This window comes from Oxyura jamaicensis, chromosome 1 (genome assembly GCF_011077185.1).
Source record: "Oxyura jamaicensis isolate SHBP4307 breed ruddy duck chromosome 1, BPBGC_Ojam_1.0, whole genome shotgun sequence".
NCBI classification, from domain to species: Eukaryota; Metazoa; Chordata; class Aves; order Anseriformes; family Anatidae; genus Oxyura; species Oxyura jamaicensis.
The window spans coordinates 110,476,667-110,491,380 of record NC_048893.1 but is presented as its reverse complement, the minus strand read 5'-3'; the positions used below and the strand labels follow the sequence as shown (position 1 = coordinate 110,491,380).

General features: G+C 34.7%; 1 protein-coding gene across 2 annotated transcripts in view; it reads left to right on the top strand.

Moving 5' to 3' along the window:
• The window catches only part of HLCS (holocarboxylase synthetase), a 129,635-nt gene that overhangs the window by 30,353 nt on the left and 84,568 nt on the right, over positions 1 to 14,714 (top strand). For both annotated transcript variants that reach the window (XM_035315754.1, XM_035315755.1), the window contains one exon: positions 12,278 to 12,549. In XM_035315754.1, coding sequence (XP_035171645.1) covers positions 12,278 to 12,549 — 272 coding nt within the window. The remainder of the gene's footprint in view (positions 1 to 12,277; positions 12,550 to 14,714) is intronic.

Here is a 14,714-nt window from a genome sequence, read left to right as displayed (position 1 = left end):
GTCGGCCAGAACGTCTGCAAGGCACAGTATGACCATATGCCCGGGGAGCTGGAAGCCTCCTTCATACACAGGCAGCTGACTCAGAATGAGAACTTGCATTAAGCTGCATTGTTAACCCGCTTTAAAAGCTTTCACACCTTGTCAGAAGGTTTAAGCTTGCTACTGCACTGCAGTCACTAACCTTTCCAATAGGGTAAATCACTGCCAATTCACAACAAGCATTTACTGCTTATGTAGTTTTAACAAGACTTTTCAGAGAGTTATTTTTTGTTTATCATCTCACTGTCCTTCTCCCCCCCAGCCCTCTGGCCCTAATGGTAGTTCCTTACCTGGGTTAATACAACATTTTAATGGGAAAAGTCTAAGAAATGAATTCATCTTGTTTTTCAGGTGTGTTATTCAGTGGGGTCCTAAGGCAACACAACAGCATGTTTCTGTGCATTGTGATAAGTTTTTATTAAACGAGGTCTCCCTAGGCTGTATTCTACATGAAATGTTACCGTTTCTGTTAATGAATATTAGTCTGCAAAATTTTATTTGGCAGATGGTGTCTTCCCTCAACTATTTTAACACTGATAGAAAATAAATATTCATAAGAACAGAAACAGGTGGTTATCCTCAGAGGCAAGTCAAGGGAATCAAAAGTCCTTCACAGTAAAGAATGTGCCACTGTCATAAATGCTCCTGGCTGCTTGTATTTGCTTCTGTTGACCATTTTTCCTTCACTGCCTCGCCTCTTTCTTGAATCCGTTCTTGTTTGCTTCTTTGAGCGCCATGTTTCTGAAAGTCAAACCAAAAAAACAAACCAAACAAATGAAAACCACACTGTATTTCATTTATGAGTTCTGACTTCTGCTGTGCTGTCTACAATACCGTAAGTTCTGTGTGCCAGGTGGGTCTGTTGGAGTAGAGCTAGTGGTGTACATGACAAAGTGAACTCAGCCCTGGAGTGGCTGAAGGGTTTGTCTTGCTAAATGCTCATTCTTGTCTCTGTAAGGGCTAAGTGTGATGTATGTCCACCTTTAAGTGACAAATTACATTTTGATGTTTTTCCCCACTTATCCCTGATAATTGCAGGAATTCTTTCAGATGGTTACTGTCAGGAGGTTGGATCTGAAGTTAGTTCTTGAAGCTGCGTGTGTGTCAGGAACCTTATAGTTAAAGGAAGGTGTAGTATATGCTTTGCTTCCTATTTTGTTATTTTTCCTCTGAGGAAAAAAAAATTCCTCTTTTGTTCTGAGCAACATTGAAGAAAGCAGCAGAAGAAATTAAGTGTTAAATATGAAAGAGGGCTGCAAAAGGGAAAGAAGAATTATAATGTAGTAAAAAACGAAACAAAACAACAACAACAAAAAACACACAGCCAGGATAACTGCAAAAGTAGTTTGTATTGATTTTTCAACTGAGCATATTTGGTAAGAAAAATGAATTAATTTATAAGTTGAGTCATATTGAGGCTTTCTCGAGATTTCTCAGTTTGATACCTAAGTTTTATATTGCTATATATACATTTGTAAAGCATGAAGCTTAACTTTTTTGTTAGAGTCCACTGAATAAAAAACATTGGTTTACTGGTTGTATTTTTGTTTGTTTTTTTTTGTTTTTAAAATAATGCTTTGCTATCAGCCTAATGTTTTTTAGGATCCCAGATTATGAGAATTTAGTTACAGTGAAAGTTAGTTGTTGTTATATTAATGCTGTTCTCTGAGTATGTACACTATAAATAACATACTATACTATGCATACATTCCTGCCATTATAATTCCCAAGAAAATCTACTTCTCCAGGTTGCTTCTCTTATCATATTTATTTATTTATAAACTGTTATGTCAACCTGAGTAAGTTTTAGAAAGATATATATAAAGTTTTAGAAAGATATGAAATATATGATGCATATTGAACGTTAGCTCTACAACTTCAGGGACATAACTGTATTGTAATCTCTGAGTTGTGGTACATGCAAAAATGTGTTGTGGTCTCACCCCATTATTTCACAAATATTTCTCTAGCTCAAACCCTGTTGCAGTTTGACAGAACTGGGAGTTGCTTCTCAGGAGAGGCAAAAACTAGGTACAGCAGAAATTTTGTCATTCAGGTCTAATGTGTATTAGCACTGCTGAGAAGAGAATCTTTGGCTCCTATGTTGCTATTTCATATTCATGAACACTAAATTCAGTCACATTTTATATATATAAACCTGTTGAAAGGCAAAACAAACCTGATGGAAAAACTTAAACTAAGAACTGTGTATTATCAGTGCTAAGAAAAAATATTTTCTTAGGTTTTATTTACTTAACTCATTCTACTACTAATTCCAAGATTTTCAGCAAACAATTTTATCCTCAGTTAGAAAAAAAAAAGTTTTGGTACCAAATAAAAATACTATTATGTGATAGTTGTTTAACAGAGCCAGTTTTACCCGCTGAATATATTGCATCTAATTTATTGCCCTATTAGCTGAGAACAAAATTCTTCTGTATTTTTTCTAGTCGATACTGAATACTTCTGAGAGCAATTTAAAATAAATGCATATAGCATTTAGGGTTGGATTTATACCTTAATTTATTCTTCTAAATGTGACTTACATCGTTAAAAACAAAACAAAACAGAAAAACCTTTTGACTAATATGCATAATGTCATAATGTTCAGATTTTAGTGCAAAAGTGGAATGTCTTTTCCCTTCTGCATGGTTTCTCTGTACTTATTTTTAGCATGGTTGCATGTACGCTCAATTTGCTATATACTTTTCTTCAAAAAGAAAACCACAACAGTTTTGTTACGAAGTAGGTGTCACAAAGAATTAAATGGTCAAAACGTAATTTATCACGCCTTTCTCTGGTTGGATAAATCAACACCTACTAGTCCTTTGATTTATCAGGCTTTTCATTGCAATGCTCGTTTTTGTGAAGTGTTATGTAGTGATGTTATGTCAAAGGTAGACCTTGTTCTTATTGATCCTTTACCCTCAAAGTCAGCTTTATGGTCTGTTGCAGCAAACGTACCCCAATTACTGTTATATTCTGAAACCAGTTTACGTTTCCTAGGTGGTCATATGCTATTTAATTTATGAGATGAAGAGCTACAAACTACTGAATTTGATTTTTGCCCTATAATTTTTAGTATCTTTTAAAAGTGATCTTTAAAACTTTATTATGTGTGTTACAGAATTATGCAAAATATGAGGATCTTTTGATGGCTATATTCTTTTTTTCTCTTTTTTGTGTGTGTTCTTGTGCTTAAATGTAGTGAAATGGTAGCATGCAATTACAGTTTTGCTTGTCTTAAAACATGTTTAAGTCTAATCCTCTAGTGATTTTTGACAGATCTGTGAATTCTAGAAGAGGTTTTAACATCTGAATATGTGCTATTGCATTCAAAATTTTTCTAATAAGATTTGAAACCGACTTGGCAAGTGTTTGGTGAAGGATTTAACACCCAAGTATTCAGAATGTCATCATACTTCACTACCTGTATCTTAAAACTTCATTTTTTTGGTAAACCTGATACTGAACTTAAACCTGTTTTTTCAAGTTAGGGACATAACACATCACTTTGTTGCATTTGGGGAATACTTATCTCATTGCTGTTTTATATGAATAGTGAGCAAACTTATTGTTCAGTGTTAATAAATGTTAATAAAATATTTTAGAATGTTTTTGTTAAAATATTTTTTCAACCATAAAACACAGACTGAATTTTAAGTAACTTCTGTTTTTACTAGAAACTTTGCACAGGTCTCAAAATCAGCACAAGCCAGAGTAAATTAGTGCAACATTATAAAATACTGCTTCATGAAATTAAGAAGTTTTTTGATTAAGTAGACTTCTGGCCTTTTGGAATGGAATATGGTTTCCTTTCATATGTAATGTGCTTTTTTCATACGCATGGACGGCTTCAGTATTTCTTTTTTTTTTTTTAAATACACTTTCAGTTCTGGATGACATTTAGCCTTTGACCCAGACACTTTCTTACAATAAACAGTTTGTTGATGAGAGCAGCTGCTGGGAAGATTGCTTCCAGACTGTTCTGTTGCAGCTGAGTAAGAAAAGCAAAAGCTAGGATGCACCTTACAGCGTCACTCTGCTGCCCTTCTGGTGCCTCTGCTCCGTTCCTGTTTGTGTTGGGGATAGCACAATGGCCCTTCTGCAGCTATCCTGCAGTGCTGTCCTGCAGCCATGAAGGCTTATTTTATAGCCTGATTGACAGCTTTCTTTTCTATACAGAAGGTAATATCTGATATATTTTTCATTATCTGGTGACTTCTGACCTAGGCCTGCAACCTGTTTTTTAAATTTACTGCAGCTCATTGAGTAAATTAATTTTCTGCCTACATACAGTGGTCTTTAAAGCTAAATTTAATTTTGGATTCAAATAGATAGTTCTTGTTCAAAGCAATGTATCAGTTATAAAAGTTCCTTACAAATCTTGCACAAGACATTTATTAAGTCTTCCCCAGGTTTTGCACTAGGTGTTGCAAACATCAGTGGTCAAAATGGCCCCACTTGGATCAGTAACTATTTCTACTCCCTTGCTGAGATGATACACCGTATAACTGGTTATTTAAAGGAATAATTGTTTTTAAAAACACACTGAAAAGGGCAAAAGACAAAGTCTCTTATTTGTGTCTTTTAGAAGTGATTAGCTTTGTTTCCCCCTCCTCGAAGTATATAGCAAACTAACTATCTGAACCACTGGAGACTCCTAAAAATCCAATTGGTTGTGAATTACACAGTTACGAATCCCTGCCATCTTTCTAAATGGCCTTCCAAACTGTACACAATTGACTCATGTTTTACATAGTATCTGGGTTTAGGAAATATAAAAAGATTATTTAAAAACTGAAACAGATTTCCTAGCTATGAAGTATCCTGAGAATGCATAGCAAATATCAGCCAAGTAACTACAGAAGTTCATGAGAATATGAAATGAGAATGCACCTCGGCACTACAATAAAATCTTTATGAAGTTCTTTGGGGGATGGGGAAAGGAGGGAGTGGAGAGCTGGGAATTTCTCTCCTTTCTGAATTTTTTATACTATGAACTAAACACAGAATTGTGAAAATAATGGCCCTCTGCCTGCTGGATGGATAGACTCAGATACATAGATTCTCCCCTGATTTAGCCTAGATTAGTGACCCTGTTCTAAGATACGTTTTCCTATTAAAAAAATGCTAAACAAATGAAAATGTTACAAGTAATCCAAAGAAGGATGAAAATCAGCTAGTGTGGCTGTGGATGGAGACTGTTTAGCTTGTTCAATTTTTATCTATTCCCTTGAACAATGACTGAACTTTGACATGAATTATAAGCAGTTAGTACTACAAGAAATGTTTTATATACTTTCTGAAAATGGATTCAATTGAGTACTTCGTCTGTTTCAAACTGGATTTTGAATGTTCATTTTCTAAATACCCTTTGTGCTTTGCAGTTCTGTTTATTCTTTTTGTTTCCGGTACTACAAAATCTATCTTCAGGCTTACACTTATATAAATGTAAAAGGGCAACTATTCAAGCCTGCAAGCATTGACATGTAGTTTGGTAACATTTATTAAGTGTTAATGACATGTGAGAAGTATTGAACCTATGATTATGACAATCTAATGAAATCTCTTAGCCTGATTGCTTGATGGGAGAGAGAGACAGAGAGACGGCCTGGCTTTGGCACACAAGCACAAATCTGCTATATACAGCTTTCTTAAGACCTAGTGAACACATGAAAGATAGCCACTACAATTTCCTTGCCAGTACTGCTGTGAGCAAAGAGTGGCCTTTCTCCCATCTTTGTGGGTGTTTATGTGGAAGAGGTTATAGCAGGCCTCTCTCTTCTTGGGCCTCTTTCAGTTCCTCTGCCTAGGCCACGATCACCTAGAGGTTACTTTTTTCTTTCCTCATCTGAGCTGTCAATAAGTTATTTTTACTTTTGTCACTCTTTCCCTAAAGAGAGAGGAAGAAAAAGAAAATAATACCTGTCAATGAATTCAGCTTAGTGTCCATGAAATACTTTACAAAACTTCAGTAAAAGGTATTATGTGTATGCTAGGGTATAAATGCAATGAGGTTATTATATAGCTTCACGTTCTCCATCATCTGTATTAGAGTAGGATTTTTTGGTGCAATTTAATATGTGTTTAACATTTTTCTGTATTGACAAAGTATGAACATAATTTTAAAATGGGTTTATGCTAGCATTATGAAACTGTCATCTGCTTCAGATCTCAACGTATGCCATTATTACAGGAAGTAAAAACATAGACAGCATCAGAAAAGCATTTTGTGTGCCTCATTAGTCAGAAATGTCTGCCAAAACCTTGCCCTCTTGTGCTAATAGCTGACTTTTCCTGCTGCTGGCCTCCTAAGTTGCTAGCATTCTGGGCTGGGGTTGCCACTGTAGGTGTGCTTTTTGCTGGCGCCAGCCTACTGCTTACTACCACGTTGGACTTCAGTTTGTTTCTATTGGATTCAAGAGATGCTATGGAAGCTCTCCAGTGGCTAATTTAACACCTTTAAACTTGTATGCCTGTTGAGCAAAGCTGTGTAACACAAGGAGGATATACTTTCTGTGTATACATATGCATGTGTGTATTTATTTTTATATTCTAAATTTGAAATGAGATTCCAAGTGCTGTGCTCTCTTTATTAAAATGTTCTTTTCCATCAGTGCTATTATAGAATAATTCCTGTGCAATATGTATATTTAAGATCATATCTGAAACAAGTAATTCTGATATGAAAATGGCCAATTCAGAAAAAAGCAGGTTAGCCATATGAAAGTGTGGTGTCTATTAAGGTGCTTATGCTCAAAATGAGCTATTCATGTTCTCCACTAAAAGATCAGTGCTTTGTGCCTGTGTAATATTAATTTATTTGGAGTTAATAAGCATATAGCCTTATGTGATTTAATCGATACATCAATTAATAATACATCAATCAATACATTAACTGCAAAGTTCTTAAATTACAGTGAAGCAAAACCAGAGGCAGTTCATTGGAAATGATCAGATTTTATGAAAAGGAAGGAGGAAAATAGTTAAATGTCCCAGCTATGTATTCAGAAATTGAATACTTGGCCTTACTTTCTCTACACGCAACAGCTAAAATAGGTTATTATACTACAGTCATAATATTGTGTCACTGGTAGAGCATCACTAGTTAAATTTGTCTCATTTTTCCTTCCAAGAAAGTTAGAGAGCTAACTAACTGATGTGTAATGTTTGTTCATTTTATGGCATTATATTTTTAGCTTTCATTTAGTTTCGCCTTCATGTTTTTAATAAAAGCCAAATGAATTTAGGCTGTGACTGGAGTTTTGTCTTAACAAAGAATTCCATTGATATAAAATTTAAGATTTATCGTTACAGAATTTGGTAGAAAAGAGCAGCTCCCAAATATGCCTGATGGGCTCGGGAGGGGGAGAGGGGGAAGTATGTATCTGTCTGTCTATGAACATATATATATGAATAAGAAAATGAATTTTAAAAGATACATATAAATAGAATATAAGAATAAAATCTTGGATTTGGGTTTATTTGTAACCATTTTAACTGAAAGTTTATGTGCTTTGTGTATATGTCTCATTGGCTGACAGAGCCCAGGTGCAAATAAAATCATCTCCGTCAGGAGCTATAATTTTCTGTTATTTTATACTACAGCAGAGAAGGGTCCATATGCAGCTGGTTTTTGATCTTATGTCTGCCTCTTTTTTTCCTTTTTGTTCAATCTCAACTGCTTAATAAGCATTAGGAGAAAAGGAAACTAATGATTACCAAGAAAAAAAAAAAGATTTTTAAACAGCAAAGGAGAACTGTTATGTAGTGGTTTCTTCACACACCTGACCAAACTCTTAAAATCATAGAAAGCAGATGTTAAATCATTAACAAAATACAGCTTTTACTCCTCCTTCTTTACACCGCAATTACCATTTAAACTTTAGCTCAACAGCTTACAGCATCAGACCTCCAACCCTTGATATAGTGACCCTAATAAACTTTTGTGCTCATCGGTGGAGGAGCTGAGGGTACATAGCATGCAGTAGCTGAACTCTTCATTTCTATGGATTTTTTGAATTGACATCTCCCTACCCACTTCAGAACAACTTTCCAGTTAGTGACGCTTTGAGTCCAACTGTCAAAACTCTGCTTGTTCATATGTTTGCCCCTCAGTACCAGACCAGTGAGGCTGTCACCACCATGAAATGCTGCTTCTTTCCATGCTCCTGCCCTGTGGAATTCGGGTTGAACTTTGGAGCATGTGGGGAGAATTTCTTAGTGAGAAGTGGTGGCTGTTCTGTTGATACAGTGCTTTTCTGCTTTTTATAATTTCTTTTTACAGTGCATTGAAAATATATTGTGCTTTTGCTATGACTAGAAATTTTTCCTGTTCTAGATGTTAAATTTCTAGTTGACTATTTTAACCGTGAGAAGCTGATTTAGTCTCTTGCCATCTAGTCACTCAGCCAAAATGTCAAATTTCATTGTTCCTTTAGGAAAGAAGGTGGCAGTATCTTTTGTTTGAAGATTGTACATATCAAATTGATTTGAGAATAGTTTCACACATAGGCAATTAGTTAAATTTGTCTTGACTTGTATTCTACCTGCCAAAAACGATACAATAATGATGAATAATAATTTTATATATATTGAGGCCAGCCTAAAACATGTAGTTATTATACTTATGAAGTATATTACTGATAATATGCATAGTATTGACTCCAGCATGATTATATATGTAAGCAGCTGCAGACAGTGTTGCAACTGTATGAATAAGTGACAGCTACAGCTCTTTTGCTTGCATACTCATTTAAAGTTTGTACCTGCATGTTTTATGATTTTCATAATGAGCTACAGGCCAGGGTAGGCAGCGGCCAGGATTTTACGTGTTCCCTTCTCTTTTGTCTCTGTTCAGTGCCTTGCTTGACACACCTGATCTGGTCCCAGAGGTATGTAAGGCCAGGCAGTTTTTGGAACCCACACTTTACTTTTAAATGGCCACCAGAGGTTGCTGCAGAACGGTGCACGCAGCTGGGGATAGGTTTGCTTTCTGCCTACAGCCAGTAAATGGTGTTAGGTTCCCCGTTTTGAATTCAAAGCTGCATCCTGAGCTTAGCAACAAATTGCACAGTTCTGTTTCTGACGTGATTATATTCTTTTCCAATGGAGTAGAGGCAAAGGTTAGCCCTGACTGTCTGTATATGTTTATTTCATTACATGACAATGTTCTTCTCTTTGTGCCAGTATAATACTGGGGACAATAAAGCATTGGTTCAGCATCTATGTTTCTGTAACTTTGAGTTTATGAAGTGAAAATTAACTTTCCTAGTGTGTATTTGGACAAGACTTGAGACTTTGCTGAAAACGTTAACTTTTTCCTTATAGAAATTTCTAAAAATCAAATGCTGTTTTTGATTATCTAGTATTTGTGTTTATATTTTTGATCAGCTCAAAAAGTATGTATACATTATGCAAAAAATTAGCTTCATAATTATACAAATATAACAAATCTTAAATGATTCAATATGCATTAGAAACAAGAAAATGAAATTATGTAAACTAAAAATCTATGGGGGAAAAATCACTTGAAAGTACATTCTCAATAGGATAAACGTTAGAAATTGTGTGGCATATCTGTAGTAATGTAACATTACACATAAACGTAAGTTATTTCAGTCTTTTCAGAAAGTATGCTGATGTATAATAACAAGCACTTTCATTCTTTGCTTAAAATGTAGCAGTACTTTAAGCATCTTTACTTTTTAACTTAATGCCTGTTTCGGTAAGTCTGTAAATCCATCTTTATGGGAGTTAAAATTATGGTTTTGTGTCTAGAAATTGCATGTTCAGACAATCATGCTAAATGAAATTCTTTGTTCAGAAAGCAACAAGAAAGCACACTTTCTGCTTAAGCACAGTTTTGATATACTCCCTTACAAGAACTAAAACTATATTTTTCTAAATATCAGTTACAGCTAATAAGTTACTGTGTGTGTGTAAAACAAGAAGGATAGTGTGTAAAGAATTTAGTAGCAGTCTGTTGAGGCTATGATATTACACAAAGTGAAGATACAAGTGGTTCATGCAGATCAATTCAAAGAAGTGCTTGTGAAACCTTTAATGCCACATCATCATGTATGATGCAAAAAAGAAGGAAGAAAATATTTGAAGCATATTTTAGCCAACAGGTTAAATGCAAAGAGTTTAAATGGAGCTTTACAAAATGCAAAAATGAGAAGTAGTTTATCTGTAACTAAAATTTACCTACTGAGTCATTCTTAGATTGTCTTGTCCTAAAAGCTAGTGCTTGATTGCATTTGGAAAGATAATGTTCCCTTCTTCGTGTTATGCTCAGTATGTGGTATGACTAAAAAACTATAGGGGAAAAATCACTTGAAAGAATATGCTCAAGAGAATATATGTCATACTACAGGGCTGCAAACCAGTAAGTCTGCTGACATTGAGCATACAGAGAATGTCACACAAGAAGCAGTGTCCATGTGAAACTTGAGAAAGTGTAGTTTCCGAGTATGGAAAATCCATAGAAAGGTGTTAGAAACAGGACCACTTTTCTCAATGCTTTTTAAGATACAACAATGGGATTTGGAAAATTGGAGTAATTCCTTGGATAGATAACTATTTATAGGAAGTTTGCTCTTAATTGCAGTTTGTGGGTTTTAAAGAGTTGGACTGGAGCTCAGGGACATCATGTTCAAGGGCAAGAGAGCTAGTCTTTAGACTAGTATAGGAAACCCTCAGAACTGAGGTTCCCAGATCCTGCAGTAATGGGAAGGAGGGGCACATACTTGGGTAGAAACTGTGCATCTACAAGAAGTTTTTTATTTAAAGGACAAATGTTTTCTTAGAAAATTTGAGGGTTAGAATCACTAATACATTATGTTTGGTAGAAATGGAGTATCCTTTTTCTTCTCGTTTCATATAGATCTTTCAAAATAGCTATTATTCTGAAAATGAGAGTGCAGTTATGAGGGCCAGATTTAGAATTGTGCCCTCAGGTACAATTTGGGTTGCTGTGCTCATCTTTTAATATTTTAAGGAGTCATTTGTCTGTATATTCCAGTATCTTCTTGTGTTTCGTATACATTTGCTCCCAAAATGTTCTTTCAGTTCAAATCTGCTATGTAAATTATTGATAGCCTTAATCTGTGACTCAGTAGCTTTTACTTTTAGCTTGTCTTTTTTTCTGTTTAGCTTCCATCTAATTCAGTTTAATTTTTTATTTGAGAAGTTATGTATGTGTGATAGAGACTGTTTTGCTTCTAGAAGGAGCAGAGCTCTTCAAAATGTAAGCTACGTACTTAGCAAAAAGAAGTCCCAGCATCTGTGTTTGAGGGCTCTTAACTTGCAGTTCTACAGAAAAGGCAAAAATTTCATACCAAATCTCTCAAAAAAAAGAGATATCTCAAGAAAGAGTTCTATGAATGTCTAACGGTTGTTTCAGGGCATTACCAGACAGGTAATAATCACAGTAATTCATCTCTTCGTTTCACATTCAATAAAACATATATCTAAATAACCTAAAATAAAGGAGAGGGAAATAAAAGGTTTGGCATTTAGATATACAAAATCAAATGTATTAGATACACTATATTATATCTGTATATCGTATATGTGTATTTCACATTGAAAATATTTTGCAAAGAAATGTCATTGGCTGTGACAAGGGAGCATAGTTACAACTCCATTTTGTACACTGATATAAAGTTTTCTTAGTTATGTGCCTTCTTGTGTTATATGATTCTGCTTTAGCTAGCTATTTAAACAGCCACTTTGGAGTAAGGTAATAGTTGTGAAGCTTCTGTCAGCTGAAGGTAGCCCTTTTAGCAGGTATTCCGCTGAGAAATCAGTAAATGTTTTTCTTAGCTGCTGCTTTATCCTTCAAACCAAGTCTTAGCGATGCGTTGAGAGGCTTGTAGCTGAGACACTTAGCATGTTGAAAAACCTGCATAATACAGAAGTGCATAATATGCACTCCATCTTTCAGTATCTAGCAGAACCACCACAAACCATGTCATTGGGAAAGTTTAAGCCTAAGTAACCCACAAAGGAGCGTGGTCTAAAGATTAAGAAGAGTGTACCAAATAATCAGGTCAGGCCAGAGTAGAATAAGCAGTAGAAGTTGATCTTCAAAAAAGAAATGGAGTTATTTTTTCTCATTTTGAAGCAGAAGGTGGTTGCTTGAATGTAAATATTCTCAGAAGAATGTTTATATGTCTTTTTGTATGTTGGTCCATATTTCTCTGTCTTATTTTATTTCCCTTGTCCACAGGAAATCCATTTTACATTCCTGAAATGGCTTGAGGAAAATGTAAATGCTGAAGGATTAATAGAATCCAGCAAAGTGTCTCTCAAATTTGTTTCATCTTGTGAATCAAAAATGGAGACAACTCCGTCTCTGATGTCAGTTGTCACTGAGATGGGAAACTTCTCATCTGAACATTTCAGCCTGGAGATGTATCAACAGAATCTGCAAACAAAGAAGCTTGGAAAGATTCTTCTCTTTACTGAAGTTACCACCACAACAATGAATCTTCTAGATGGGTAAGACAGTGATCCAGACCATCTTGAGTAAGATTTCTGATAGGAATTCACAATTACAGAAACGTTCACAATGTTTGGAAAGAACCATTTTTCTCTTTTGTTTATTTGTCACCTACATGATACGCAAAGTCAAAAATGTTGATTGTCTATGAAATAGGACACAAAAGAGAGATCTTTGTGTTCACAGAATATTAATTGATAGTGTATAAAATGCCAAACTATAAGGGGTGCAAAAACCTAGTGTGACAACTTCTTACTTTGATTTTAGTTGTTAATCTTGCAAATCACGAGCACTATCACAGGAATGTTTAAGGTATTAAATGTCCATATTTAGGAGATTACATAAATTGTCTAACGCAAGTTATTTTCTGAACTAGTGACATAACAAAAGTAATACCAAGTAGGCTGGGGCCTAAATTTTAACATTGCTGTTTTTTCTCATTCCATTTAATGTCCTTTTGCTGAATATTCCACTAAAATGCTCTTTGGTGTTTTTTAAACATCGGTTACGGTTGTGCTAGACGTTATTTCATCATCACAAAGATGACCCTTGTGAATGAGTTGTGAGATATCTTTGAGAAAGTATTTTGTTAGAGTTTTGAATGGGATTAAGTGATATGAAAATCACAGTTACTAAATCTTAGGTTGGAATCTGTGTACAAAGACTATACTGTTGTGTTTCAGAACATGAAATAGTCTGATGGAAAAAACTGTCTTTAAGAAGCTGTTCCTCTTCAGGAAAGATTTTTTCTGTGTGTTTGTACCTGCAGCTCTAACTTTTCTTGACAGCCACTTTTGAGTATCAGTGTTAATTTATCTGCAGAAATTGCAGGTGAATTTTGCTGTTGAAAATAACCTCAGTAATTTTGTTCTGGATTTTCTTTTTATCAACATCATCAGTTAAATAGCCTTGAATGTTATTGTAACTGATTAGTTAACTAGCAGTAATAGCTTTACTTCTCAGCTAGAGAGCCTAAATTGTAAGGCTGATATGTTACAGAATATGCCTTCTTGCAGGTAATAAAGGTGATTTGTTTTAGAATATACATACACAAAAACTGTGAACGAGCATGCATTAGAACAGTATTACAGTAAATCAGTGTAATTTTACAGTTGACACTGTTCTGATAACTAAAAATTACCTGAAATTAAGTAGTTATAGTGTTTATAGATAGAATTTACAAATGATAATTTGCCCTAAAATTTTGTAATTTAGAGACAGTTCAAATCAAATACAAATTTCTTTAAAGCCAAACTATTTTGTGTGTGTGCGTACGTACACATGCACACACATTAAAAAACATTGCTATCCAGTTTTGCCACACCCCTTCCCCCAAATCTACATCCTAGTCCTACGAGTGATTTGACAAGAGCTTTTGGATATAGACAGACATGCTATTTCAATAGAACCCCAAAATAAGTGTTTTATTATTATTATTGAAGAATTTGTAGTATTTACATCTTCATTTCTAGTATTCAAATCATATTCAACTCATAAGATTGAAAGCAGACTTATTGGTAAGAAACTGAAGAAGTGATAATTTAATATGTCAATACTTTTCTTTCAGACAGTTGTTTTTGGTGGTAGTTCTCAGTAACAGTATCTACATATCCCAGTAAGATGAAGTATATTATTCAAAGTCTGTGAATTTATTTAGATATCACAAGCTAAATAGAATCATGTCTGGCCGATTTATTTATGCTTATATCATACAGAAGGCAAGGGAGATGAGAGAAGTGGTCTTGGTTTTTCGTTGAATCTGGAACCTTTACTCTTTAATCTCTAAACTGATGTCCCAGCAGAGTGTTCAGCTCACAGGTTGCTTTCTTATGTAAGTAGTCCAAATGTAATGAAGTGCTTGGAGATGTGGATCTTCAAGATTTTCCCCACTGTGATGCAACTCAAGTAGTTGGTTTTCAGATAAGATGTAAACCAGAAGTTCTTTCTCTAAGCAGCTTTTACAGGGAAGGTGGTCCTACTTTGATTATAATTTGAGTGATTAAATTTCTTACAGAAAGTCTTTTGTTTTAATAATTTGAAGTATTAAATATGTTGGTTGATGATATTGTAAATACACTGTTGTCATAGATAAAAGAATAATGTTGTCCATGTGATTTGCAGTTCAGCAAAGTACCTTGAGATTTCACAGATAATAACAATTCAT